We start from the raw sequence: 26,761 nt of genomic DNA, 5'->3' as shown, positions 1-26,761 counted from the left end.
TGCTATCAGTGACTTCAGGTGTGTGTGTATGACCTCCTTGTGTTTGCTTAGCTAACACATTACAGCAAATGGTCAGTGTAAATTACAGTCAGTGGGTGTTTTAATAAAGATTGTATTGTAGTTGTTTTGAGATATTGTGAATTGATGGACAGCACTAAAGGATATTGCTGAGTTTAGTCAGTCTAACTTTGTTACACTTTTAATTTCTGCTGACCACAAATCAGCAACAATAAAACTATTTAATCATTAAAAGATTGAAGACGGCATACTTACCAAAATAAAAAAAAATGCAAATACAAAACCTCCACAATGTAATTTATTTCCACAGTCTTTTAAAAATGTCATTTTGCACATGTAGCATCTCTGCAGTTCCTATCGTGAACCCAAGAAGTCGGTGCTTTCTTCCCTGCTTCTGTTTCCAAAACACATGACCTTACATTTGCACGTGCGCTGATCTGTTTGCATTATTTTAGTTGCCATGGCAGCAGATCATTTGACTCTTTGAGGCAGAAAAGGACGGCTGAGAAACACAAAGTTAGACTGGAAATGTGTTTTTCAGCTCTGCTTGTGTCTGATATTTGTCTATGTGGGTTCGTTTGTGCAGTTTAACTACACACAGAAAACAACATCCGGGCTTTTGTGCACATCGTGTCATTGTGAGAGCTAATAGAAGGATTTAATGGGCTGCTAGTTTTCATGTGTGTACAGCTGCTTTACATACAGCATGTTGTTGACACACTAATTGGCGTTTGGATGATCATTAGTTCCCCAGTATTGTGGGTTATATTTACTTAGTGTTTTGATTTCACTCACAGATCATTTTTATGTCATTTAGATCCAACACTTCTTTTGCTGGATTGTTGTGTTTTTACAACTTTGTTTTTGCTTTTGTGTTTGAAAAAAGTAGAAATTTTGTTTGATTCAGTAAATTGGATGTTGAAAATGTATTAGATGTGCAATTTTGAAATTATGTTTTTCTTTTATTTTCTTCAATATGAAACTTTTCAGAGATTAATCATTTATGAGCAGTTCTCTGTAGCCTGAACTTTAATAATGACAGCGTCTAACCATCAAAAACGTAAGGAAGGAGATACGTTTATGATCAGAAAATAAATAAAAGCTATGATTTGCTGAGACTTTGACCAATGTGTGTGTTTACAGGTTTACAGGTGGTTTTAAACTCCATAATTAAAGCCATGGTTCCCCTCCTTCACATTGCTCTGCTGGTCCTCTTTGTAATCATCATCTACGCCGTCATCGGCCTGGAGCTCTTCATTGGAAAGATGCACGCCACCTGCTTCGTCATAAAATCAGGTAAACTGGTCTTCATTTCATTATTCTGTTAGCTTCTATCTTTATTTCACACTAAACAGACATAGTGTGGGTCTGAGATTACCACAGATACAGGATTTAATCCCTGGGAATGAATGGAATAATGCACCTTGTATGTGAACGGTGACAAGCAGCTGAGCACAGCAGATGGTGGATTAAATCCTGTGATTAAATGACAGATATCTAGCTATTATGTAAACAAGCTCACTCTTTGACGTAGTGTCGCTTACAAAATAGCACAATCACTCAAGAAATGTTACGTTTAAAGGTAGATAAGTGTAAATGTAAAAAAAATGCAGAGTAAGAGAGATTCTTGCTGTTGGAAAGTTGAAATAAGTCAAAACAGTATCTGGGCATGCATGTGTGATTTATTTTATTTAACTGGGAACATTTTTCATAAAGTTATTGCATCAGTTGTTAAAAAAAGAAAATATTAACCGACCAAGCTTTTCAGATTGAACAATACGTGTGCTTTTGCAGGACAGTGTTGTATTTTATCCTAAATCAAAACATAAAATATGTTTGTAGTCAGAGGTGTATATTATTGTCAGTGTGCCACTTAGCGTTGATATTGCTCTCAAATTTGTTAGTCTAGACTTTATATGTAATTTGTATGAGGCTAAAATGATAACGGCTTAAAATGAAACAGAAAAAAGAAATCTGTAGTAGTTTCCATAAAAAAATATGCAACAGTCTGATTTAGATGAACAATTTTTTTTTTTACCTTAAGAATGAAATCAACTTTAATCAGTAAGACACATTTAGATGTGCAATGATGTAAGGTGAATATGAATCAAATGGCTCAGATTTTGGAGTTTTTTCCTGCTGATTGCAGGAAAAAACTCCAATCATCTGCTGTAAAGATCATGACATAATAACAGTGACTCAGTTTTGGTTTGTCCCTACCGTTTGCTGTGCTCTCTACGTGTTTGTGTTCTCGCCTCCAGGCGCCCTGGCAGAAGAGGAGCCCGCGCCGTGTGCTGTCTCAGGGCACGGCCGCCGCTGCCTGGTCAACGGCACCATTTGCAGAGAGGGCTGGCAAGGCCCCAACAACGGCATCACCAACTTTGACAACTTCCTGTTTGCCATGCTCACCGTGTTCCAGTGTATCACCATGGAAGGCTGGACCGACGTTCTCTACTGGGTAATCGAATGTGACAAAAATGACCCAGACGTCTGAATCTGCCACCGATTTTTGACTTTTTATTTAACGCATGATCGCCATACTTGTGCTGAAATATATCTGAAGCCTCAAAATCTCATTAAGCAACCTCGCATGGGTCACACTCATATGGTGTCTTTCAGAGCTGCAGCCTGGACAGTCGCTCTCCTTTGAATAAACAAGTGTCATCGATTTAAAAAGCTAGCCTCCCTCGAAAACTCCCAGTTTCTCATTAGCAAAAACCAGCAATGGCTTTTAATTAGGCAAAACACTTATGAGCTTTATCTCAGTCCTCCCACTCATTTACCGATGGTGACCCTCATCTGTGAAATAATGAACTTCTCCCTCCTTCTCTTCCTCCACTGTTTTTCTATAGTCCTGTTTTATTTCTTTCCTCACATTTTACTGCTCTTTCCATGTATGCGTTGCCATGGCAATTTCATCTCAGTGTTGGTGTTGTGTTGCTGGAGAGAAGAAGGCCTGACAAACCTAAAACAATAAAGAATTGATTTATGGATAGATGGTCATTTATGTTACATGTGCCATGTGACCTGTTCCACTTGAATTGGCGAACTTTAACAGTTCGTACCTGATGGGCGGGTATTTGGTACTTTGCGAGTGAAGCTGTGTAGAAACTCAGTGGATCTACATCTACAAAAAAAAAAAAAAAAAAAAGAGCCAATTTTCCGTGTGTTGAGGAGCAAGGAAGCTCTGATCAGAAATCATTTGCCATACTCTGTAAAGCTCTGACCTGCTGATTTTTCTTTTAAATCACAAAACATTTTTTTTAACTACAACTTGCATGAATTAAAAATACATATTTTATAGCGTAAAATAAAACAACGGCTTCATAAGCAAAGGCTTTATGGTTAGTAGATGGTTTCTGGAAGCAGTTTGCTGAGTTATGAAGACCAAAGCATATCTGTGTGTATATGATGACATGAAAACTGACCAAATTAAATCAGATTTTATTTGATCTCATGCTTATGCCTGAGAGAAAAGATTCATAGATCACTAATTAAAAGTTCCTAAACTCTTTGATCAATTTGAAAAAGTACATTTTGATTAAAAAAAAGCTACATTCCTTTTTATTAGGGGTGCCAGTAAATTTTTATCAAAAATGTAAAACAATCAAAAAATAACTGCTAATTATCTCCTAATATGCATTTTTCCAATATTAAATTAAATGTAATCAAACTAAAGGATGTACTTTTACTAAAATGTATTAGAGTGACATGTTACTACTGCAATAGAATATAAATAGGTTTATTTATATTTTGTATTTATCCTTTATGTAACTTTTTTAAAAATCTTCGATGTCCCATTACATTTTTGTTCACTGCTTCATTTTTGTACTTGAAGGGATTTTTGCGTTTCTCTGTAAGTAGTTGAGCGATTTCCATGATGGACGAGTATTACACAGTGAATAATATGACATGCCTGTAAAATATAATAGAATGATATGAAAACCTGTAACCAACATAAACAAAGCAGCACCAACATTAAAGTAATGTATGAAGGAAACGGCACAACAGAAACAACACAGAGGAATAAACTGAAGCCAGATCTCAGTAAATAATAAGGAAATGATCAAAACACATAAATCTAAACAGCTACAGATCATAACACATCATCCCAAATCAGTATTTTTACTTATTCTTTTTTTTTTATCTCAAGTAGATACTTAGGCAAAGATTTTGCTAAGTGAGCTAACGTTGATTAAACAATTTCCAATGCAGATGAACGATGCGATGGGCTTCGAGCTGCCGTGGGTCTACTTTGTCAGTCTGGTCATCTTTGGATCCTTCTTTGTTCTGAACCTGGTCTTGGGAGTGTTGAGTGGGTACGTTTACATTTTTACTTTCCACTTTTCAGACAGAAAAGTGAAAACCAAACAAAACAACAAAAACCTTCCTTAATCTGAATCAGGCGTGTGTGTCGTGTCCTTTTTTTTCTTGCAGAGAGTTTTCCAAAGAGCGTGAAAAGGCCAAAGCTCGCGGCGACTTCCAGAAGCTGCGCGAGAAGCAGCAGCTGGAGGAGGACCTGAAGGGCTACCTGGACTGGATCACGCAAGCCGAGGACATCGACCCCGAGAACGAGGAGGAGGGGGACGAGGAGGGCAAGCGCAATCGTGAGTTACCCGGATGCTTTTGATTGCTGTTTGCTCCATGTGTTTCAGCAGAAGGAATCTGACCAGAACTGTGGCATGATTTTCTTCCTCAGTCTTTCAAAGTGACAGAATGCTTGTGAATTTTCACCATCAATTCACCACTCAACAAACGCATGTTAGGTTTAAACTGGACGATTCAAAACCACGTCTAAAACCTTAAGTTTGGATAATTTCACGTTTGTAATTTTTACATTTATTTATTTTTTATTTTTTCTCGACATCTCAAAGACAGATGAAGGAAGAGCCCTGATTATATAATCAGTAATTATGCGGTTACATAATAAACTTGGGATGGTTCAGGAACCATTTTTTTTTTTTTTTTTTTTTTTTTGCAAAAGAAATCATAAAATCTCATCTTCTGTGCACTGATGGCCCTTCAGCGCCTTGCAGTCAGTTCACATGCACCCATTAGTGTTCATGTTCTCCAGTATATGTACTGCTTTTACCACTGCTGCCGCTGCTGCTGTTGTTGTTTAGGGTGATAACACACTAACGTTCTCTCCTTGATTCCTGCAGTGTGTGTGTGTGTGTGTGTTTCTTGTAAATACTGCCTGTAGAATGCCGCTAACATCAGATGTTCCCTCTTTTCCTTCCCTCTTCCTCCCATATGTTGGCACACATCTTTCTTGTTTTTAACAACTGTTTACTTCCCTAACTCCTGTATTTCACGTTCTCACTTAAGTTTTGTTTACAGCTAATCATCCTCAGTCTTAGAATGTAATATGTGGTTATTGTGTCCAGAAATCAGGAGAGGAGAGATCTGACTAGTCAGGTTTATTGACTTTCATTATAACTAACTAACAATCTCATAAATAACAACCCGTGGATCAGTTACTGGTGAAGGAATCTCATTATCTTCATTATTATACTCCACCATATGGACAGATTTAAACCATAAATATATATTTTTTGTAGTTTATCAGTGATTTTCTGGATACTGTAGCTGCATCAGTGGTTTGTTCTGAAGTTGCCTCTCGCTGTTCATTCCTCTCTCTTGTTCTGCTTTGTGTTGACTCACTGCTTCCTCTGCTGTCTGGCTGTGTGAACTGCATGTTGATAACACCAAGGGGTCACGCTGGCTGACCTCACTGAGAAGAAGAAAGGAAAGTTTGGCTGGTTCTCTCAGTCCACAGAGACACAGGGTAAATGTATTTGTGTGCACTCGAGTGCGGGAGCGTCGGGAAGACTTCATCTGTCCCCTGTGCGTCGTGTTCATGAGGACATTTCACCTTCGTCCTGAAGAGTGTCTTTGCATTGATGCGCTTGGTTTGCTGCATGCTTTGTGCACTTTGTTTCTTTATTGTGCATGGTCCCTATCATCATCATCATCATCATCATCATCATCATCATCATCATCATCATCATCATCATCATCATCATCATCATCATCATCATCTATAATAATTTTCTTTAATGCTGAAGTCATTTTCTGGTGTAAGAAGAATATATTTTAAGCAAAAAAAAAAAAAGCAAATAAAAGAAATTAACTGAAGTGATTATAAACTACCAGAGGCAAAAGAAATCTCTGTTTAGAGGTGGATAATCTTCCAAAGTAAACTCTTCTACAACCATTGTACAACCTACATTAAAAGCCAGATAAAAGCCGTCGTATTGGTTGTGAGTACACAGTCAGAAGTGTAATAGTTTTCAAATAGGTTCAGCAATTATAATATGATTATTTGAAACAGAACAATTTACCACAATTATAACTGAAGTTATGTTTTTTCCTGGCTAATAAGGATTAAACACACAGCTTCCTTATTTCAACTGCATTTTCCTCTGATTTCCCTGTTTTGAAGAGTTTCTAAGAGAAAATGAGCCACTTTGTGGTGATTTTGTTGAAAAAAACAAAAAACAAATTTAGCATGAGATTTTTTTATATGGGTATAAATGTGTATTCTTTGGAATGTTGCCCCAAGATTTTACTTATCAAATTGTATTTTGCTTGGGTTGAATCAGAAGTGTCATTGTAAAGGTTGCTCATCATTCATCGTCATATTGAACATGTCCATTATTTATCAGTAAGGTTGTTTTCTCTGCACGCATGAATCATTCCATTTTCAGTGTTTTATAAATGTTTTGATCCCATGCCTATTAAAACCAACACTTACTGCAGTGCAGACACCATATATCGCAATATTTAATACATAGAAATATAATAAAGCATTACATTTCAACAGTGTGTTTAGACATTCAGATGTTTGGATTACAGCTAATGAGCTTATTTCACTCTGATGCATTTGTTCTGACTTTTTTCCATGCAGATAATTTAAAACAGATTTTCTGCAACAATAACTTTTCTACTCTGATGCAATTCCAGGGAATTAGAGATCAGCCTAATTTGTGATAAACTGATATGGAGTATCTGTCTCTGAAAATCTGCTAATCTGATTTGATGATAATCTATAGTAATTGATAACAGTCAGTTCATTCTATTCTAAATTAGATACACTTCTAGGTTGGACGTCACACAGATAGTTTAGCTCTTTTCCCCCTTTTTTTCAAATAATTTATGACCATGAGGGATACCACAATACTGGCTCTGCGTACCACAAGCAATCTTATGATTGTGTTACAGTTTTGCATTTTCTGTGTATGGAAAATGCAGAGAAGATGCAAGTAAGAAACTTGCAACATCTAAAATGAAATTGGTGTTTCTCAGTCTTTTACTTCTAATGTTTCATTTTATGTTGGTTTTCGGAGAAGACATGGATCTGAAAAAAAAGTGCATTGCTCAGCTAAACCAGGAAGGAATTAATGCCAAAAAGAAAATGCGCTTTATTTAAAAAAAAAAAAATGTTGATGAAATAAAATTGTAAGTCTCGTTAAACTTGTAAATGCTTTCATGCAGTTCTTTTCTTTAAATATTTGTATGTGTGTGTATGCGACTCTGCAGCCAGCATGCCCACGAGTGAGACAGAGTCGGCGACCACAGACAACCATAATGGAGAAGAGAGCAAATCTCTGTGCTGTGGACCGCTGTGGTGAGTTTGACACATCACACCAGAAATCAGTTATCAGTTTTTCTCACAGCAGACACAGAAGTTTCCCTTTAGAAGGAAATCGGTCACCAAGGTAGCAAGTTCTGAAACGCAGCATCAGTCGGTTGGAAATCAAGTCACGCTGAAATAAGCTGATGATTCGACTGCCGAGTCGGGTTTTACAGATTTACAATGCTTCTCATTTTATTTTTTTTATTTTTTTAAAAAAAATGTCTTGTCTTGTATTTCCACCAGTCAGAAAATAACTAAATCAAAGTGCAGGTTAGTATTGTGCTGTGGTGCTGCATGGTAGCTATATGCTCTTCTTCTCATCGTGCATGGTCGGTTCTGGTCACGTATTTGAATCATTCTGATCCCTGCTGTTTTCATCCGTATGTTTCTTTCCCTGGTGCCTCCAGCGATCCCACGCTGTTCCATGTTGATCTAAAATCCAGCCGTTTGTTCCTGATCGGTTTTGATCCACTCGTATTTGCTGTGACAGACTTCCTTTCTTCCAACAAATGATCCTTTTGCATGTGGCGTAGATCGCAACGTTTCCCTTTAGATTTTCTAAGCTGACGGAAAAAATATTTCAAACCGATTCTCTTGTCAGTCGGCAGTGGCGACGGTGGAACCGCTTCTGCCGCAGGAAGTGCCGGGCGGCCGTGAAGTCCGTGACATTTTATTGGCTCGTCATCATCCTGGTGTTCCTCAACACCCTCACCATCGCGTCAGAGCACTACAACCAGCCCGAATGGCTAACAGAAGTACAAGGTGTCTGTTTCACTTTTTGCATTCTGTTTGCTGTACTTTCAATATACTGCAACCGTTATATTTATATAAAATCAATCCTTTTCTCTCTCTCTGCTCCAGATGTAGCCAACAAGGTTCTTTTGGCCTTGTTCACTCTGGAGATGCTCGTGAAGATGTACAGTTTGGGGCTCCAGGCCTACTTCGTGTCGCTGTTCAACCGCTTTGACTGTTTTGTGGTGTGTGGAGGAATCGTGGAGACCATCCTGGTGGAGCTGGCCATCATGTCTCCGCTGGGGATCTCGGTTTTGCGCTGCGTACGCCTCCTCAGGATCTTCAAAGTTACGCGGTGAGCATATTTTACACTAATATCTGTTCATGTCATGAAGACTAAAGTCTGCTGCACAAATAAAAGCAGAAATGATAATAATAATAATAATAATAATAATAATAATAATAATAATAATAATAATAAAAACAAATGGGAAATGGAGCTATGAAAAGAGACTAAGATTGAAGACACAAACTGCTATTTTTTCCCATTTACTAAACTTTATTTTTCTCTATAAGAAAAAAGAAAAAGAGAATGAAAAAGAAAGGAGAGTTAAATTCTCTCTCTGTCTTCTTCAGTCACTGGGCGTCTCTTAGTAACCTGGTGGCCTCTCTGCTCAACTCCATGAAGTCCATCGCCTCCCTGCTGCTGCTGCTCTTCCTCTTCATCATTATCTTCTCCCTGCTGGGCATGCAACTCTTCGGGGGCAAATTCAACTTTGATGAGACGGTGACCAAAAGAAGCACATTTGATAATTTCCCCCAGGCCCTCCTCACCGTGTTTCAGGTTTGTGTTTGCGAGAATCAGAGACAAACCGAGGGTTTTTATCACTTTCGATCAAGCATGTCTTATGATTAACTCGGGTGAAGGTATTGCAGTCTGTGGCAGTGTATGACGTTCATTACTGGGAATAATGTGGTTCGACCAGAATCGGGTTGTTCAGGGTTTTTCTCCTGATATTTTTCACGCCGCGCAACAGATCCTGACAGGCGAGGACTGGAACACCGTGATGTACGATGGCATCATGGCGTACGGCGGTCCGGCGTCTTCTGGCATGGTGGTCTGCATCTACTTCATCATCCTCTTCATCTGTGGAAACTGTATCCTGCACAATGCAATCACACACACTCACATCGCCCAGACGGTGCCCTGAAACATTAATCATACCAATTCAGTTTTTCGAGTTTGAACATTAATACAAATTGTTTTAAATTTGGACTTACTGTGACAGACCAACACAAAGTAAAGTATAACTGTGAGGTGGAAGGACAATGACGCATGATTGTTGAATATCTTGCAAATATAAATCTGATAAGTGTGGCATGTTTTTATATTTGGTCACACTGAAATTACAACTTTACCAAATTGAAAAAAAAAAAAGCTAATTTAACTGAACTGATCCATTTCTGTGAAGCTTGTGGAAATTTTTGATTTTTTCTTTTTTTTTAAACGTTGGTAAGTGTTTTTGTTTTTTTCGTAACTCACTTGATCAGACATCCTGCTGAATGTGTTCTTGGCCATCGCTGTTGATAACCTGGCTGACGCAGAGAGCCTCAACACAGCACAGAAAGAGGAAGAGGAGGCCAAAAAGAGAAAGAATAGTGCAAAGTATGGTTCACCGAGCTTCCATTTGACATATTTTACTTCATTTGAAAGTTTTTTTTTTATTTCCATCTATTCATTGCCAACAGGGACTCAAACACAGAGAAGAAGAGGATTGAAATAACAGAAGATGGGAAAACAACGGTAAAATGCAAACTAGCTTGAGCCCTTGTACATAATTTAGACGACCGAATCTTCACACTGTTCTCTTAGTGTTAGATAGTTTTTTCTTTTTTGTATGAAGAAATCTGTAAAAAAAATTGTACTCTAAACATCTTCTAGATGCCAACGGAGGCCTTGCTAGAGGGGGACAAAGAATCGTTCACGACCATCGACTCACCAGGTGAAGAACCTTGTTTCTTAAATGTCACTTTAATCAAGTTTAACCTCCTGACTACCAGGAAAAAAAAATCTTGTCCAATCACCATTTTTTTAAATCCCACAGTCTTTGTAAGGTAATAAAAGGTTTTATGCACTTACTTTGTCTCTTCCCATAAAATGTGTTATTACTGATGAACGCCATTTTTATGAATTAGAAAAAGATACGTACAAAAGTCGCACCCCTTCACATGTGGTATCATTGGAAAGCCCTAAATGTCCTCTCCAGATACCAAAAGGAATTAATTCAGTGGAATGCAGGGGGTGGGAGATATTCAAGTTTAGAAATGTCCTCTACAGAGGACAAAAATGAACTACTGGTAGTAAACAAAAATTAATTTATAGTTTTTAATGTACTTTCAAAGGATCTATCCACTGGTATCGCTTAAACATGTGACTTCTATTTGACAAAATGCACCAGGAAATATAAGATAAAGGAAGAAGAAACTGAGAAAATATATAATGAAATAATTGTGAGGGAATGAAATGACGAAAAACAAATAAATGTTTGTAATCAATAATGCACATAAAATGGAAAACATAATTAAATTAAGAAATAAAACAGCAGGAAATGCAAAAATAAAGGGAAAAAGATGCAGATTTTACTTTCTTTTTGCAGAATTTATCAGCAATAGCAAAGAAATAATCTAGGTATTTACTTTTGTGATTAAACATGTTTATATTTTTTAGTTAGGCAGTTTTGATATGGTGCAAACAATAGGTAGCATTACGATACTGAGCTGCTGTTTTACAGGTGATGATGAAGATGATGATGACAATAGGAACCTCCCTGAAGCCCCGCCGGGTCCCCGGCCCCAGCGACTCTCTGAACTCACCATGAAGGAGAAGACGGCACCCATCCCGGAGGGCAGTGCGTTTTTCATCTTCAGCAGCACCAACCCGTGAGTTTTGAATCATAACAGGCACTTTCTCTGTTCAAAAACCAAACAAAAAAAATAAAAAAATAAAAAAATAAATAAAACAACAAAAAAATCTGAAATCAATCATTTTAGAAAAAGAAAGCCTAAAATGTAGCAATCTGATATTTTTCTCCCTCTGTCTCTCTGTTTCTGCAGGTTTCGTGTGCTCTGCCATAAGCTCATCAACCATCAGATCTTCACCAACCTCATCCTGGTCTTCATCATGCTCAGCTCCGTTTCCCTGGCGGCCGAGGACCCGATCCGCAACTTCTCCGCTCGCAACATTGTACGTAAAGCTTCATTAACCTGTGTGAGGGAAGCTTGATATGCTAACCGTAGCTAATGAAGAGTCTTTTCCACAGAGGACTTTACCTGCACAGCCGGGGATGGAGCCCGTCCTTAGACTGTTGTTTATTACATTGTATGAATGCTTCAGTTGAGAAGACTGGCATTAACTCGTTAGGTGTCTGCTTCAGTAGAAGCAAAAATATGTTTTATATTCTCAAAACAATGTACATGGCCAGATTGCTCGTCTCTTATATGTTTAAATAATCTAATTTTTCCCCCAAATTCTTCCTTCCTTATTAAACTGAATGAAGTCACTTCTGAATTTCAGTCAGTGGTGTGATGATAGGCAAAGTTGCTCATTGAACAGATTTTTCCTGCCCTTGATTTACACATCTGATACAGATGACAGTGGTTGAAAATGTGAAAGCTCTCCGAGAATAACAGAAACATCATTATAATGGGAAAAAAAAGAGATGAGTGAAAAGACATCATCATTGCAGGAGTAGCTAGTAAATATCATCACCACCTGCTAGTGCAGCAAAGGTAATGTGGAGTTTCTGACTGGAAGCTGACAAACCCCAGACATGCAGGTGTTATTTTTGTTTTCTAAACAAGGATGAAAAGTATAAGTATAAAGAAAATAGTTGGGTAGTGTAAATGATTTGATAGATAGAGTGGCTTTAAAATCCTTAAAAACAAGAATTTAGTTTGATCCTCAAAATGACAGGAAGCCAGAACAGGGAGGCCAGTGAGGAGTGATTGGACCTGACAGGTATCATTAGCCGATGATGGAGTGTCCGAGGAGCTGTCAGGCCTCAGATTTGGTGGTTTGTGACAGGAACACATCATAAATAACACTGGGGTTTCTGTGCTCTGCATTGGAGAAAATAAATCTGTCTCTCCTGAAGTCACTGCACAGACCTTTCCTCCCAGCCGTCACTCCAGACGGGAACTAAAATCAAACCGCCACCTCCAAGCTTTATCCTTTACACTACGACTGATGAAGTGATTGATCATAAAAACAGCTTCTGCATTCAGATGTTACCCAGTTCAGCTTCCCTCTGTGGAGATTTGCTTCTGTTTTGTATGTGTCTAAACAACATTATCTTGCAGCAACAAGTGTTTAATAGACCACTTTGTGTGTTGACCTGCAATGACTTGAACTTGTGCATTGCTTTTTGCAGATACTTGGTTATTTTGACTATGCTTTCACCGCAATCTTTACTGTTGAGATCCTGTTAAAGGTAAATGTCCTGTGTGTGCTGTGCTGTGCTGTGTTGGGTAGAGCTTCAGTAACCCTGCGTGCTTATGTCACTCTGATTGCCTTCTCAGATCCTAGGCTATGCAGACTATGTCTTCACTAGTATGTTTACATTTGAGATCCTTATTAAGGTAAACAACGGCGACTGTCGTGCCGCCTCAACAGCACCTCTCAGCTTGCTGCAAATGTCCTTCCTCTCGTCGTTTATTTATTTATTTTTTTTAAACGTTAGGAAAGTAATGGCTGCCTGCTCGTTTTGTCGCCCCAACACTACGACACGTTTTATGTCAGTTTTTGTTTTCCTTGTCTGTCAGAAACACGTTTTGCTTCATGGCCAACGTTTCCAGCCACAGCGCTGCCTACAATTATTAGCACCCCTGATTAAGATGTGAACAAAATCATTGAACTAAATTAATAGTAATGGAGACGTGGTGACTGCAAGATTTTTTTTGCTGCAGTTCTAGAGATTAATTTGTCTTCCTTACACCGACCACGCTGTGATAGCTCAATATGTTGGCTTTTCTTGTTGCATTTCCAGTTATTAGCCTGTTAATGTCACGACAAAATCACTGTGACAATACCACAAGTTTAAACAAGTAGCTATTTTTTTGGCCAAAAAACATTTTTTGTTGCATCATAGATACATATCAGAAAATTTGAGATTTAATTAAAAGTTATTAGACACTGTGTTTAAAAATAACATGATGTGCTACCAAAATTATAACGTTTATTTTCCAGTGTATTCTCCAGTGTATACTGGAGACTCTCCAGTATACACTGGAGACATGAATACAATGTGGAATTTTCTACAATTATTGTCTCAAATTAAGATTTAATTTTAAAAATTATTAAGAAAATATAATAATTATGAAAATATTTAAAGGAAAATACATTTATTTTCAGGATTCTTACATCTTTGTCAGGGGTGCCCGTAAATGTAGAAGTAAGTAAAGATCTCCAGAATAAAATCGCTTTAGTAATTCAACATGACAGAGTTTTCAACGTTTAAAAACAAACAAACAAAAAAAAATTATGGTAGTTTTACATTTTTTCCTATCTTTTTTTTTTTTTTTTTTAACTTTTTGTAACTTTACCGCCTGACTAAATATTAGTCAGAAATTCAATGTTTTTTGTTTTTTTTCCTTAGCATTTCTGCAGATATTAAACTTAATGATTCAGAAATAATCTACGGTAGTCACAGTTACTGTTCAGTCCTGTCCCACATCTCGTTTCTCGCTGCATGTCAGGTAGCTCTCCTTTGCAAAGGCTTTAGATAGACAGCCCATCAGAGGACATGTGTGTTACAGTGTTAGGATTAACCTGTGTAGTGAATAAATGTGAAGACTTCTGCTCTCCTTGTCATGTGTCAATACTTTGCATTGTTTGTAGCTCACATGTGTCTGTCAGAGTGTGTGTGTGCAGAACTGCACATGCATGCATATCTGTATGTTTTCAGTTTAAATGCATTTGTTTTGCAAAGTGGATAAAGCATGGGCCAGAATGACATTTTCACTGCATGTTAACTATGTTCAAAGGCTTCACAGTATTTACACAAAAGTGTGAAAAAAAGTACAGCATGATCTGACTACTTTATAGAAAAAAAATGCTGCTACAGAAACAGTGATAATACAGATAATAAATGAATTTACTCCTAATCCTTAATCACAGTTAACTCATGATTGAACAAGGAGGGGGAGGGGGGAATCATCATTTGTAAACTGTTTTAGTATTTATGGAAGTTATCTCTGTCTGATAATAGAATTTGTATGATGTGAAACACATCAGTGTATCAAAAAGCAAAAATAATGAAGTCTTTGAGGCTGCAAATGTTATTTCACAGAACTGTTGTTTCCCAAACAGAAACAATTTCCAATAGCCAAATTTCAGTTTTTGTAAAGTGTCGTATCCCTCATTCACTCAGCTGACCAGCAGTGTGTAGCAACACAGTGCTGTGTTCAAGCTGTGCTTCCAAAACCTGCAGAAATCAGCAGAATGGATCTTTTTATGTGGCTTCTTGTTAGAACTTCCCCTAAAAAACAACTTAAAGCTATTAGATTGTAGTACTGGTTTCAAAACCATAACTTTTTATAAACTTGGTATATCTTGATTGTTGCAATTGGTCCAGGATTAATTATGAAATTATAAAAATCAACGATACATTCATCTGGATTATACTAAATACCATGTGTGGTGACAACAAATCAGTTACTCAGTTTCACATACAGTTTGGAATAAACCTAATAAAAAACATTGTGGAATATACTAAATGTGCGTGAAAAATAAGATTATGTAACTGGAGGAAAGAGAGGTTGAGTAGCACCATACATGACTGTGATTGACAGCGCTAAGACCCGCCTCCTGGCTCTGACTGGTTGTTTCTAGTTAGCACTGGGAGCACAGGGAGAAGCCAGAGGAGCTGAATTATCTGTCTCAAACCATTCTGTCAAGACATAGTGATAGGTTCAACAAATATGTAAAAAATTTTATTATTTATAAAAGTTACATACTACCGCTTTAACCAACCGCAGACAAAATATGTAAGAATTAAAAAAAAAAGTCATTTAATGTTTCTTAAGTTTAAAAGTTAGCCCGGGTCAAGCTGTGTTTTCTCTGCTGTGTCTTTGTGTGTAGATTTTGGTGTAATATTTCCCTCTTACTTGCCTAGATGACGGCATTCGGAGCGTTCCTGCATAAAGGGGCATTCTGCAGGAACTACTTCAACCTATTAGACTTGCTGGTCGTCGGCGTGTCTCTCGTCTCCTTCGGCATTCAGTGTGTATCCTCCCATCTCTCTGCAGAAATGATTTGTTTTTCTTGGTGAAAATCACATTTTTGCCTAATGTTGTCAGTAGGTTTACCTTTGTAGTTTGAGTTCTAGCTAAAGATATTTCTTGCAGTTGAACATGAACGTCTCTTCTTTCATGTTGGTCCCGAAAATCAGAATAGATTATGAAAAGGTTACTTGATTTTCCTAGTAGCATTTCAGATTATCTCAACTCGTGTTTTTACCGTCCTCCGCAGGTCCTCTGCCATCTCAGTGGTGAAGATCCTCCGTGTTTTGCGGGTCCTTCGTCCGCTCAGGGCCATCAACAGAGCCAAAGGACTGAAAGTAAAAACAAACACTCAGTGAGGCCTGACGCCTGTGTGTTTCTCCACATGAGTGTGTCTGGTTCTCTCTGTGATCTCAGTGTCTCTGCGAATGCCTGTGGCTCTGTTTCTGATGCAGCTGTGATATTTGAACTGACAGTTCATAACTTGGTCCCTCTGCAGCACGTGGTGCAGTGTGTATTTGTGGCCATCAGAACCATCGGCAACATCATGATTGTCACCACCCTGCTGCAGTTCATGTTTGCTTGCATCGGAGTGCAGCTCTTCAAGGTACAAGAGCACAAAGATGTGCATGAAATTTGTGTCATAATATTATTTTACATAAGCCCCCGCTGTCTTACCTTATTTTTTTATAGGGTAAATTCTACCGGTGCACAGATGATGCAAAGTCCAGCCCAGATGAGTGCAAGTTAGTTCTTCTCATTTCTTTCTGCGTCACAGTTTTTGCTTCCAAGGAGCAAGATATGATTTTGCTTTTGGCTTTTTTCCTGCCTAATTGTTTTTTAATGTTTTTTTGGTTTGAAAAACTGTTAAAAAAGTAATTCTTACATATTAAGTATTCAGGCATAAAATTATTTTAGTTTATCAGCTGGGCTAATGCATCGTTCAAGTTACTTGTTATTTGTATATTTTTATGTTTTTGAAAATAAGATCGTTCAAGTGCTGTAGTTGTTTTTTAAGCTTGACATTTTTTTTATTTGTCCTCTGCTCATCTCCCCTCACACTTGTCTATGCAGACCTTGGACATGTGGTGACATTCAGGTCAAAGGAATATACAGGAAATGAATAGACAAGCAGCGAAAGCTGTAACAAGTATGATGAGAGACCTTCAGAAGGCTTAAAAACTATCAAAGCCATTATAAAATATTATAATAATGTGTTGCTGCCTGGAAGCAAATAATAAAAAAACAAGGAGACGTTTATAAGATTTGGACATTGTAGATTAAGTGTCTAAAGATGGTTTTTAAAATAGGGGGACATACATTCTTTACAACAACGGGGACACGGCTCTGCCCATGGTGAAGGAGAGGATCTGGTACAACAGCGACTTCAACTTTGACAACGTCCTCATGGCCATGATGGCCCTGTTCACCGTCTCCACCTTTGAGGGTTGGCCCACGTGAGTATCGGTCCACTGTCAGTTCAGAAACCTAAGCAAAGTGATGTTTACAGCTCTGTCAAAGCTGACGGTGACTGTTGGTCTCATAGTTGCTGATGTGTCACAGGGGAATATTTATGTGAATGAAGCAGGTTGTGCTCAGTGTTGCAACTGGATCATGTTTGTCCCGGCAGCCTGCTGTACAAGGCCATCGACTCCAACAGGGAGAACATGGGCCCCATCTACAACTACCGCATCGAGATCTCCATCTTCTTCATCATCTACATCATCATCATTGCCTTCTTCATGATGAACATCTTTGTTGGTTTCGTCATCGTGACCTTCCAGGAGCAGGGAGAGAAGGAGTACAAGAACTGCGAGCTGGACAAGAACCAGGTCGGTGGCTGCCGAGGGAGATCGGCTTCAGAGGAATCCGTAACTCTTTCCTGGTTTTCGCTCACGAGTCTGTTTGTCTGTCTGTTCCTTTGCGTCACCCTTCACACTGCCGCAGCGCCAGTGTGTGGAGTACGCACTGAAAGCTCGCCCTCTGCGCCGCTACATCCCCAAAAATCCCTACCAGTACAAGTTCTGGTATGTGGTCAACTCCACCGGCTTTGAGTACGTCATGTTTGTCCTGATCATCCTCAACACGCTGTGTCTGGCTATTCAGGTAAGTTCTCCTGGTAGGATTTATCATCCTAATTTAAAACATTTGACTTAATATTGAACGTCTTCGCATTCGGTCACATTGCAACCATAAAAAATGTTTGTCGTTGGGGTTTTATTGTGACAGACCACCACAAAGTCACACATTATGAGTCAAAAAAGGAAAAGTTACATGATTTTCACAAGGCATGTACATTCTGCCCTGCTTATTGTGATTCTCACAAATAAAAATCAAGTGCACCCGGTTGTCTATAGAAATAATCTAATAGGTGAACAGTCACCATATGTTTAATCTCCATATAAATGCAGTTGTTTGTTCCAACATGCATTTGCATTCATCATGCATGAGTTACATTTTGTAGAACCACTTCTTGCTGTAATCAAAGCTGCAAGTCTTTTGGATTATGTCTCTACCAGCAGCTTTCTGTATCTTGAGACAAAAACAAGATCTGGGCCATTTTAACAGAAGAATATACTTTGATTTAAACCTTTCTGTTTTAGGCTGGAAACCAAAACAACATTCTACATTTTGTGAAATTTATAAAAACGAAAAACTTTTCTTGCTTTTTGCATTGATCAGTTTGTGATTGTAACAATGTCAAATGAATACTTCTAACGGTCAGCTTGCCTCCCCTCAGCACCACGGCCAGTCTCATCTGTTTAACTACGCCATGGACATCCTCAACATGGTCTTCACAGGAGTCTTCACAGTGGAGATGATCCTAAAGCTCATTGCCTTCAAACCCAGAGTGAGTGTCTCATCCTGTACACTCTGCTTCCTCCTGTTAGAAAACTTTTTATACTTCCCCCCACAGTCTGAAGTTCAGTCCTCACTTTGCCTTTTCCTCGTACCTCATGCTCCCTCCCCTTGTGCCCCGCCTCCCGTCCCCCTGCTGGCTGTGTATGTCACCGTATTCAGGGTTATGTCGGGGACGCCTGGAATGTCTTCGATGCTCTAGTGGTGATCGGCAGTGTAGTCGACATCATACTCAGCCAGGTAGAAAGACGTCAGACTGTGCAGCTCTGTCAGCCCCTCTTCCTGCTCCTCCAGATGTTACTTTTGCTTCTCTCCTTTGAATCCTTCCTAAACCTGTTTCCTTTTTCCTGTCCTTTCCTTCCTGTCCTATCTTTGTGTGGGCCACTATGTCAACATAAAGGCTTTTTGTGTGTCAGAATCTTTAGCCACACGTGAATATTCAGTGTCGGTCACTGTAAAAAGCAAAAGTTTCAGTGACTGAAACCATACTTATGAAACCAAAAATGTTTTTGATTTATTCTATGTTCTTGTTTCCTTCTTTTAGCTTCAGCATTCACATAAACAAACACAAAAGGATTTATGACAATAACTGGCTAGCTACTGTTGAACTTTAAAGGCCTGCGCTCCCACAAACTCTGACAGGAGGACTCTGACTTTCATCCTGTTTTACTGAAGCTCAACTTTTTGATGTACTTTTCTATCTGTCAAACGTCTTTCCTTTCTTACCTTTTCTTCCTACTTGCTTTTTGTCTCTGTATATCCTCTTTTCTGTGTGTCTCTGTTGCCTGTGCTTGCAGAACTATTTTGCTGATGCATGGAACACGTTTGATGCCTTAATTGTTGTGGGTAGCGTGGTTGACATTGCCATCACTGAGATCAATGTAAGTAATCATCTCTCACACGTCTTTTCTGTGTCGTTCCCTGCAGGAGCGCCTTGTTTTAGCATCAGAGTTGCATTCAAGAACACAACCTTCTTCTTGTTTTCTAGTGGATTTTCACAGCGGTAGCAACAGATTTTACAGACATACACATAGATATCCACTTCAGTTGTTTGTTTTACAAAAAGAGAGGCAATGATAAGTAGTTGGCACATCTGTTCAAAGGCCATGTCGTTTTTCTTTTAAACAGTTGTCTTTGAATGCAACTGAGCTCAGCTGTTTTACTTGCTATCAGCATTTATGTTTGCATTTCCTTCAAAAAGCAGCAAGTTCAGTGCTGCTGCTGCTGCTGCTGCAAGGTCGCTCCATGTCCTGGTTTGTGACTCACGTTAGCTCTGGTTTCATGCTTCCTTCCTGTCCGCAGCTAAATGTTGGTTTATCCTGAGTGAGTGGTTGGGGGGGAAATAAACACACTGCAGACGATTTTTAATGTAGAAAGACAAATCCTACAGAAAGAATTGTGAATGTTTCATGAGAGCATGCCTGCATTTCATGACACATAGAGCAGGGTTAGTTATTGACCAAAAGTCAGGATTGGGTCTTGTTTTACTTTTCTTTTTTTTTTTTTTTTTACCCCACGAAATGTTTTTACTCATAAGTTGTGATATGCATGTGTTTTATTTTTAATCCACTGCCTTGTAAAGGTTGTTCACACCTCATTAATGTTTTCACCTTTTGTCACATTACAACCTCAGACTTTTAAATAGGATTTTAATAGAATCTGACATAATAAACTGCAAGTGATGCATAATTATTAATTAAAAGGAAAATAGCTCCATCCATCCTCTTACCAACTCAAACCTGAAGCACCATAACTACTAACATCATCATGCTTCACCGTGGGGACAATGTGCAGTTTAAGTCTTACGGTACAAATAGTGACAAAAAAAAGTTAAATTTTAGTTTCATCTTAACAGAACAAATTCTTCCACACTCTTGTTGTGCCCCCTACATACAGATAAATAAAACAAACAAACAAACAATTGTGACTATGTTATTTTCCTTCCACCTCATTACTTTGTGTTGGTCTAAGATTCCAGTGAAGTATACTTAAGTGCATGATGACAAAGTATGAAAAGGTTTAAGGGGAATAAAAGTGCTTACAAGGCATTTTTACATATTCGGTGTTCCTCCAGATGTGTCAAAGCTTTTGCATGAGAAGCTTCACACTCCTGATGAAGTTCTATTAGATAAATTGTAAAGGTTTTCTGCCTGTCATGTATGTAAAAAGGTGCCGTAGAAAACATAAGTAGCGTAAAAATGTGAAGAATGGTTTGAAGCTGTGCAGCTGCAACTCGGATTAACGTTAGACTTCTGGTTTCAAGTCGGCAGCCATTCCCGTTGTCAAGGTGATAGAGGATCCAGGGGTAAGAACAAGCCCCACCTCTTTTGTCAAGAACGTCATCCCTCTGTCGTCATCTGAAAGCAAAAGCATCTACATCGTTCTGTTGTGACAGTTTTTGTCGAGAGATTGTTTTTAAAGCCAACAAGATGCTTTTATGAATTGTAGAATTTGTTGTAAGTCAAGTATTACAGTTTGTGTTTGAGCTGTCGGTATCTCTCACTGTCACAGTCTTGTTTTGGGTCTTTCTGGTTTGTTGCATTTTGGCATAAGTTCCACTTCAACCCTGCATCTCATCTTGTGCGGGCGCATGGCATGATGGCACACAGGATAACACGGAGATGGTTTTTGTAATACATTCCAAATGTTTGACTAAAGTTTTTAAAGACAGATTGGCAACCATTTCTGTTTAAGTGTGACTTGGTTGTCTAGTTCAAAGCCAGGCTAATCCTCATGTTGTAGTTCTAAGACATGGCTTGTTTAGCCCGTACTTTTGGGACATTCTGTCTGTTTTAATCTGCCACTGTGTGTAAGTCATTCAGGTCTGTTAATGCTATGTGATGTAACTCTCAGTAAGACTGCATGCAGGTTGGTTGTTGTCATAAAGCAGGACAATAATACTTTACAGGTCTTGGATCCACCGCCTTGTTGGTTTTTGCTCCTTTTTAGTTCATTCATGCATATTGAATGGTTGCATGTGTCACTGACTGCATGAATGAATGAGTAATGCGAAGCCCCGAATACTACAAAGGTAGTACCATTGGCTTACTGGTGTCTTGGTTCGTCTTCACATCCAGAACACAGAGGACAGCGCTCGCATCTCCATCACCTTCTTCCGCCTGTTCAGGGTGATGCGACTGGTCAAACTCCTGAGCAGAGGGGAAGGAATCAGGACTCTGCTGTGGACCTTCATCAAGTCTTTCCAGGTGAAAAGTCTGAGAGCATGCAGAGTTGTGAAAAAGTATTTGCAATCTCACAATCGATGCCGTTTGTGACAGAAACAATATAAGGCAAAATTTAAATCGTGGACGTGAGCTGCTATCTCGGAAACAAAAATTATTTTCTGCAATCAGACGAAGCTCAGTGTTTGCTTAGTCTGCTGTGTGCTAATTAGACAGAGTTGGGTTGTCAGTTTTTCTCACATGGAGTCTGGGAAGCGTCGTTTCTGGCTTAGCATTAAGATGGTGACAAAAACCTTCGACAGTGAAAATGGAGGAGCGCTGCATTCTCATCTAAGCCCTCCCTCAGCTCCAGCAGACTGAAGTTACAACAATCCTCATGTGAATGCAAAAGGAAGTTAATAATTTTCTCTAGGTTATACAAATAATTAAATGAAGTTATTTTCTGAAAAACCACTAGGATCTTGTAAAAGTCAAACATAGCTACTCAGATTAGCAGGGATGCTTATTGCTACAAAGCAATGCAAAATATCTCTGCAGTTTGTGTCTAAATTCATAACTTCATAGTATTTTGTCTGTTTGATTAGCCAAAAACTCTAACTTCAATATACGCTGCAGAAAAGAAACTCAATAATACTATTTTTTATTTTTTTTTTATCCTACAATAGGCTCTTCCATATGTTGCCCTCCTGATAGCCATGCTGTTCTTCATCTATGCTGTAATCGGGATGCAGGTAATCTTGTCTGATGTGTAGACAGACGTTTGGAAAAACTTTCTCATCCTTTGCAATGGCTCGTTCCAAACACCCTTTTTTTCTAGGATCATATTTGTCACTGTAGCTTTTGAATCTTACTTTAGCAGATTCTGCTTTTAGGTGTTTGGAAAAATAGCAATGGTGGACGGAACCCAAATCAACCGCAACAACAACTTCCAGACATTTCCCCAAGCCGTCCTGATGCTGTTCAGGTTTGGACATTTTGCAACTTTGGTTGGCACAATCATTATCAGTACTACGTAAATATGTGTGGCAGCTGTCTAAGTCACTTTTCTTAATCTGTGTCAGATGTGCTACAGGGGAGGCGTGGCAGGAGATCATGCTGGGCTGTCTGCCGGGGAAGCTGTGCGACTCAGAGTCCGACTACAACCCGGGAGAGGAGAGAACCTGCGGCAGCAACTTTGCTATAATCTACTTCATCAGCTTCTACATGCTCTGCGCCTTCCTGGTACTCCTCTGGACGTCTCACAGTTTCCATTGCCCCTCACGAGTTCACCACTGACCTAACAGTCAACCAGATTTCACAGTAAAACAATTGATGAAACGGTTCAAAAATACTGGATGTTCCTGTTTCAGATTATCAACCTCTTTGTTGCGGTCATTATGGATAACTTTGATTACCTGACTCGTGATTGGTCCATTCTTGGCCCTCACCATCTGGATGAATTTAAAAGGATATGGTCTGAATATGATCCTGAAGCCAAGTAAGGGCAGAAAAACACAACAAAAACAACATTTTGATTAAGATTTGTTCCTGAATGTTTGTTTTTTTTTGATAATTCCTGGAACATGTTAATGCCTTTCCTTTCCACGTAATGTGTTCTTAGGGGTAGGATTAAACATCTTGATGTGGTCACCCTGTTGAGGAGGATCCAGCCTCCGTTGGGCTTTGGCAAGCTCTGTCCTCACAGAGTTGCCTGTAAGGTGGGTTTATGGAACTCACAATCTCATATTTGCAGAAAAAAACCCCTCCTGCCTTTACACTGATGCGTCTAAACTAATATGAAGTTTGAATTCTGCTGCAGCGACTGGTGGCAATGAACATGCCGCTCAACAGTGACGGGACCGTCATGTTTAACGCCACCTTGTTTGCTTTAGTCCGCACCGCCCTGAAGATCAAGACTGAGGGTGAGTCTACAGCTCAGGTTGTCGAAATCCTACAAAATTATTATTATTTTTTTAATTTTTCTCATTGATTATTGCTGCATGGCAGAACAATAACAACAAATATGAAAACTGTTAGGTTAGGGGTCATGGTGTTGTTCATTTAGAAAGATGCATGATCCATGTTATGCCACCAGAGGGAGGCATATCCACCCAATTCAATGGTCTGTGATGATGTAGTTACAGATGTCATCAGACGGTGTTCTTAACTTTAACTCATTTAGTACCACTGTAACATTTTCACTATCTTTGAAGGTAACTTGGAGCAAGCCAACGAGGAGCTGAGAGTCGTAATCAAGAAGATCTGGAAGAGGACCAGCATGAAGCTGCTGGATCAAATAGTGCCTCCTGCAGGCGGTCAGTGGTCATTACACTCAGGAAAACGCTTTCTGAGACCCAGTCACGTAAAAACATACAAATGTGTGAAATGCGGTCTAAAAGAAAATTTATATAGACAGAGTATTTGTTAGAAACAAAAATTACATTCATTGAATGGGGGGTAACAAATATTACACAATATGATTAAAAGAAACAGAAGCAAACAACTTTCATATGCTAGTTTTTAAAATAAAATTTGGGTCACTTGTTAAAATTTATTGTTGATTATCTATTTGACTCAATACATGCTCAAGAAACATACCTTCAGTAATAATTATTTAACAGATCTTTGTGTGTTGCAGAGAAACGACACATTTTTAAACCCACAGTCCTAATAGTTTATTTGACCGCTTGCCTTGTCAATTCTGGGCATTTACAATTCAGTCCTAAAAAATTTAAGTTTCATTTGATGTTTATAGCAGCTCATCTCTTAAATGGTTGAGGTTAGAAACCTGGTGTGTCTGCAACTTCTCCATGTTTGTTATTCTGCTTAAAGTGACTTCCTGTGTCTGAGTAGTTTTTGCAGCTTCCACACTTTGTTTGCTTTAGTTAGTCAGAATCAGTTACGCTGCATGTTTTTGTGGTTTAATTTGTGAATCATTCTTTCTTTTTGCTTATGCAATTTTTTTTTTTGCAAAGCGTCTCTCTTCCACAGCTTTCTCCGCTTTCAGTTGTTGGCATTGTTTCTCTTCTCTTTCTGCCGTCCTGAGCTCTCTGGAGTGGTTCTGCTTTGGTCTGGTGGCATGAAACTAGTGATACCTCTTTTTTTAAAAACAACTTCAACAAGCTCTGTACAGAAAAGGAACCCATGGCCACTTATGTACTCTTCTCACTATGAATTTAATGAGTAACTAAAATTTAAAGCACATATTAAACAAAAATATCTAATTGAAATACTACTGATATTTTTTCTTAAGATAAGGCTTAAGTATAAATTAATGGTTAATTGGTTCTTTTTCTGAGTAGAGCCTCTTGAAGTTTCTCTCTGGCTGTTTCAGGTGAGGTAGAGATGCTTTTTCTTCTTAAGCTATTCAAGTAAGAAACACTTCCATCCTAAAGCGTCCACTTCCATGTACCACCTTTGCTTGACCCCATTTTGGCAACAAGAGGGTCAAAGAAAGGTGATAACTTTTGCAGGGAACTCTACCACTCACCACGATTCAGCTGTTTTGTTTTTCTGCTCTGCTCCCCATTCTGCTTTAGCAACAGCTTATCTGAGGAATCAGACTCATACCCGATGAGCCTCCCTGCATGGCAGGTAGAACGAGCTTGTAGTCACGGCTTCCTCCTCGGTGAACATCCTTTGTTCATTCTGCGAACCCTCGTGATCGATAGTGTAGATCTGACTCTGATTTCCCCGTACTCTGCTGTCGCATGCACTTCCTGCTGCAGATTACATTGCTCCAAAAAATGTAAAAGAAGAAAGGAAAACATTGACTTTTCTTTCTCTAAAGGTGATGACGTACAAATTGTCTTTTTCTATGACATGAAGCAACAGGAAAGTTTTAGAATGCATTTGTGAATTATTAGATCTTCCTTTGTATAAACACAGTAAATCTCTTCTCAGTAGACTGTTCCAGACATGATATCTTGATTGACAGGTGAAATTGTCCACAAAGATCGGTCTTCTTATCCTCCCGTAATGTTTTATACACAATGAATAAGTTCAGTACTTTGGAAACAGGTTTAAACATTTTTGCACAACCCCAAATGTTCTGAAAAAGTTAGAAAAAGTTGCGTGAGTCTGAAAAACGGCAAAGCACAAATGTGGATTCACTTCAGACAGAACTTTAGAGTGCAAATAGTTTTGAAGACAAAAACTGGACAAAGTCGTACAAAACAATTTGAATGGATCTAAAATGTTTCCCGTTTATGGTGTTTAATAATATTAAATAGTTCAGAGATGATGAAGTGTATTTCTGCTAAGAAAAAGAGCAATTTACGGGCAATTTACGGGCAATTTCCGTAAACTGGAAATTTACGGCCAGATTAGAGGACGTAAATTGGTCTCTAATCTTAAATTTTTTGTAAAGCTCTGGCCTACTGCTAGAGGATATAATTGATCCTAATTTATTTTTAAGAACTGCAATTAACAGCACCCTACATCTGCTTGCGAGAGCAGTCATACCAGCTTTTACTGATACTTTTAAACAAACACAAAACGTTTACTAAATTGGGATTTTTAAGCTGTTCTGGAAAAACAAACTGAATTATTGCTTAATGTTAGCATTAATAATTGTAAGCATCAGTCTCTGGGTACATTCTTCAATGTGTCTGAACCTTCATTTTAAATCTAACTTTGCCTAAAATCTGCTAGCATTTCTAAACGCATCATATTTTATTACAGACAAACCCCGTCTTTAAGTGTCAGCCGGACACCACTAGACACAGGTCCCTATGTATTTCCTCAGGAGACACTTCCGAGCGAAGCGTGTCGTCGGTCGTGCAAAATGTTTGGGGAGAATTAGTGTTCTTAAAATCAGATCGATGTTTTGCGTATGTGATGGTTTGTCTGCTTCAAACTGTTGATGTGAAAATACATCAAGTAAAGACCATGGACACAAACTTCTCTAAGCAGGATTTTACTTCAGCTGGTCACATATAAAAAATTACAGACCCCTGCACTGATCTTACGCGAAATGTTTAAGGATTCCCGTTGATCTTTAAACACAAACTATAGGATTCCAGACCGAACCAACATACGACCATATTTGGCATTCCCCTACACATGGCTCCAA

General features: G+C 38.7%; 1 protein-coding gene across 28 annotated transcripts in view; it reads left to right on the top strand.

Annotated features, from left to right (window-relative positions):
- Positions 1 to 26,761, top strand: part of LOC106952887 (voltage-dependent L-type calcium channel subunit alpha-1D-like) — a 74,149-nt gene that overhangs the window by 39,417 nt on the left and 7,971 nt on the right. For 3 of the 28 annotated variants that reach the window (XM_015041286.1, XM_015041284.1, XM_015041293.1), the window contains exons 6-42: positions 1,162 to 1,314; positions 2,280 to 2,476; positions 4,234 to 4,337; positions 4,456 to 4,625; positions 5,732 to 5,806; positions 7,561 to 7,648; positions 7,901 to 7,927; positions 8,259 to 8,419; positions 8,519 to 8,744; positions 9,026 to 9,233; positions 9,427 to 9,547; positions 9,941 to 10,055; positions 10,139 to 10,193; positions 10,332 to 10,392; positions 11,182 to 11,329; positions 11,504 to 11,633; positions 12,820 to 12,879; positions 12,968 to 13,027; positions 15,562 to 15,668; positions 15,918 to 16,005; positions 16,167 to 16,274; positions 16,361 to 16,413; positions 16,978 to 17,124; positions 17,298 to 17,499; positions 17,615 to 17,773; positions 18,408 to 18,518; positions 18,689 to 18,766; positions 19,324 to 19,407; positions 20,790 to 20,831; positions 21,604 to 21,732; positions 22,374 to 22,439; positions 22,581 to 22,672; positions 22,770 to 22,929; positions 23,058 to 23,185; positions 23,309 to 23,405; positions 23,507 to 23,609; positions 23,901 to 24,002. In XM_015041286.1, coding sequence (XP_014896772.1) covers positions 1,162 to 1,314; positions 2,280 to 2,476; positions 4,234 to 4,337; positions 4,456 to 4,625; positions 5,732 to 5,806; positions 7,561 to 7,648; positions 7,901 to 7,927; positions 8,259 to 8,419; positions 8,519 to 8,744; positions 9,026 to 9,233; positions 9,427 to 9,547; positions 9,941 to 10,055; positions 10,139 to 10,193; positions 10,332 to 10,392; positions 11,182 to 11,329; positions 11,504 to 11,633; positions 12,820 to 12,879; positions 12,968 to 13,027; positions 15,562 to 15,668; positions 15,918 to 16,005; positions 16,167 to 16,274; positions 16,361 to 16,413; positions 16,978 to 17,124; positions 17,298 to 17,499; positions 17,615 to 17,773; positions 18,408 to 18,518; positions 18,689 to 18,766; positions 19,324 to 19,407; positions 20,790 to 20,831; positions 21,604 to 21,732; positions 22,374 to 22,439; positions 22,581 to 22,672; positions 22,770 to 22,929; positions 23,058 to 23,185; positions 23,309 to 23,405; positions 23,507 to 23,609; positions 23,901 to 24,002 — 4,215 coding nt within the window. The remainder of the gene's footprint in view (positions 1 to 1,161; positions 1,315 to 2,279; positions 2,477 to 4,233; positions 4,338 to 4,455; positions 4,626 to 5,731; positions 5,807 to 7,560; positions 7,649 to 7,900; positions 7,928 to 8,258; positions 8,420 to 8,518; positions 8,745 to 9,025; positions 9,234 to 9,426; positions 9,548 to 9,940; positions 10,056 to 10,138; positions 10,194 to 10,331; positions 10,393 to 11,181; positions 11,330 to 11,503; positions 11,634 to 12,819; positions 12,880 to 12,967; positions 13,028 to 15,561; positions 15,669 to 15,917; positions 16,006 to 16,166; positions 16,275 to 16,360; positions 16,414 to 16,977; positions 17,125 to 17,297; positions 17,500 to 17,614; positions 17,774 to 18,407; positions 18,519 to 18,688; positions 18,767 to 19,323; positions 19,408 to 20,789; positions 20,832 to 21,603; positions 21,733 to 22,373; positions 22,440 to 22,580; positions 22,673 to 22,769; positions 22,930 to 23,057; positions 23,186 to 23,308; positions 23,406 to 23,506; positions 23,610 to 23,900; positions 24,003 to 26,761) is intronic. The other 25 variants (XM_015041290.1, XM_015041285.1, XM_015041289.1 and 22 more) reach the window with 25 other exon arrangements.

This window comes from Poecilia latipinna, unplaced genomic scaffold (genome assembly GCF_001443285.1).
Source record: "Poecilia latipinna isolate Pla-1442-1.1 unplaced genomic scaffold, P_latipinna-1.0 Scaffold545, whole genome shotgun sequence".
NCBI classification, from domain to species: domain Eukaryota; kingdom Metazoa; phylum Chordata; class Actinopteri; order Cyprinodontiformes; family Poeciliidae; genus Poecilia; species Poecilia latipinna.
Note: the sequence above shows the minus strand (reverse complement) of the source record. Positions and strands in the feature narration are given on the sequence as shown.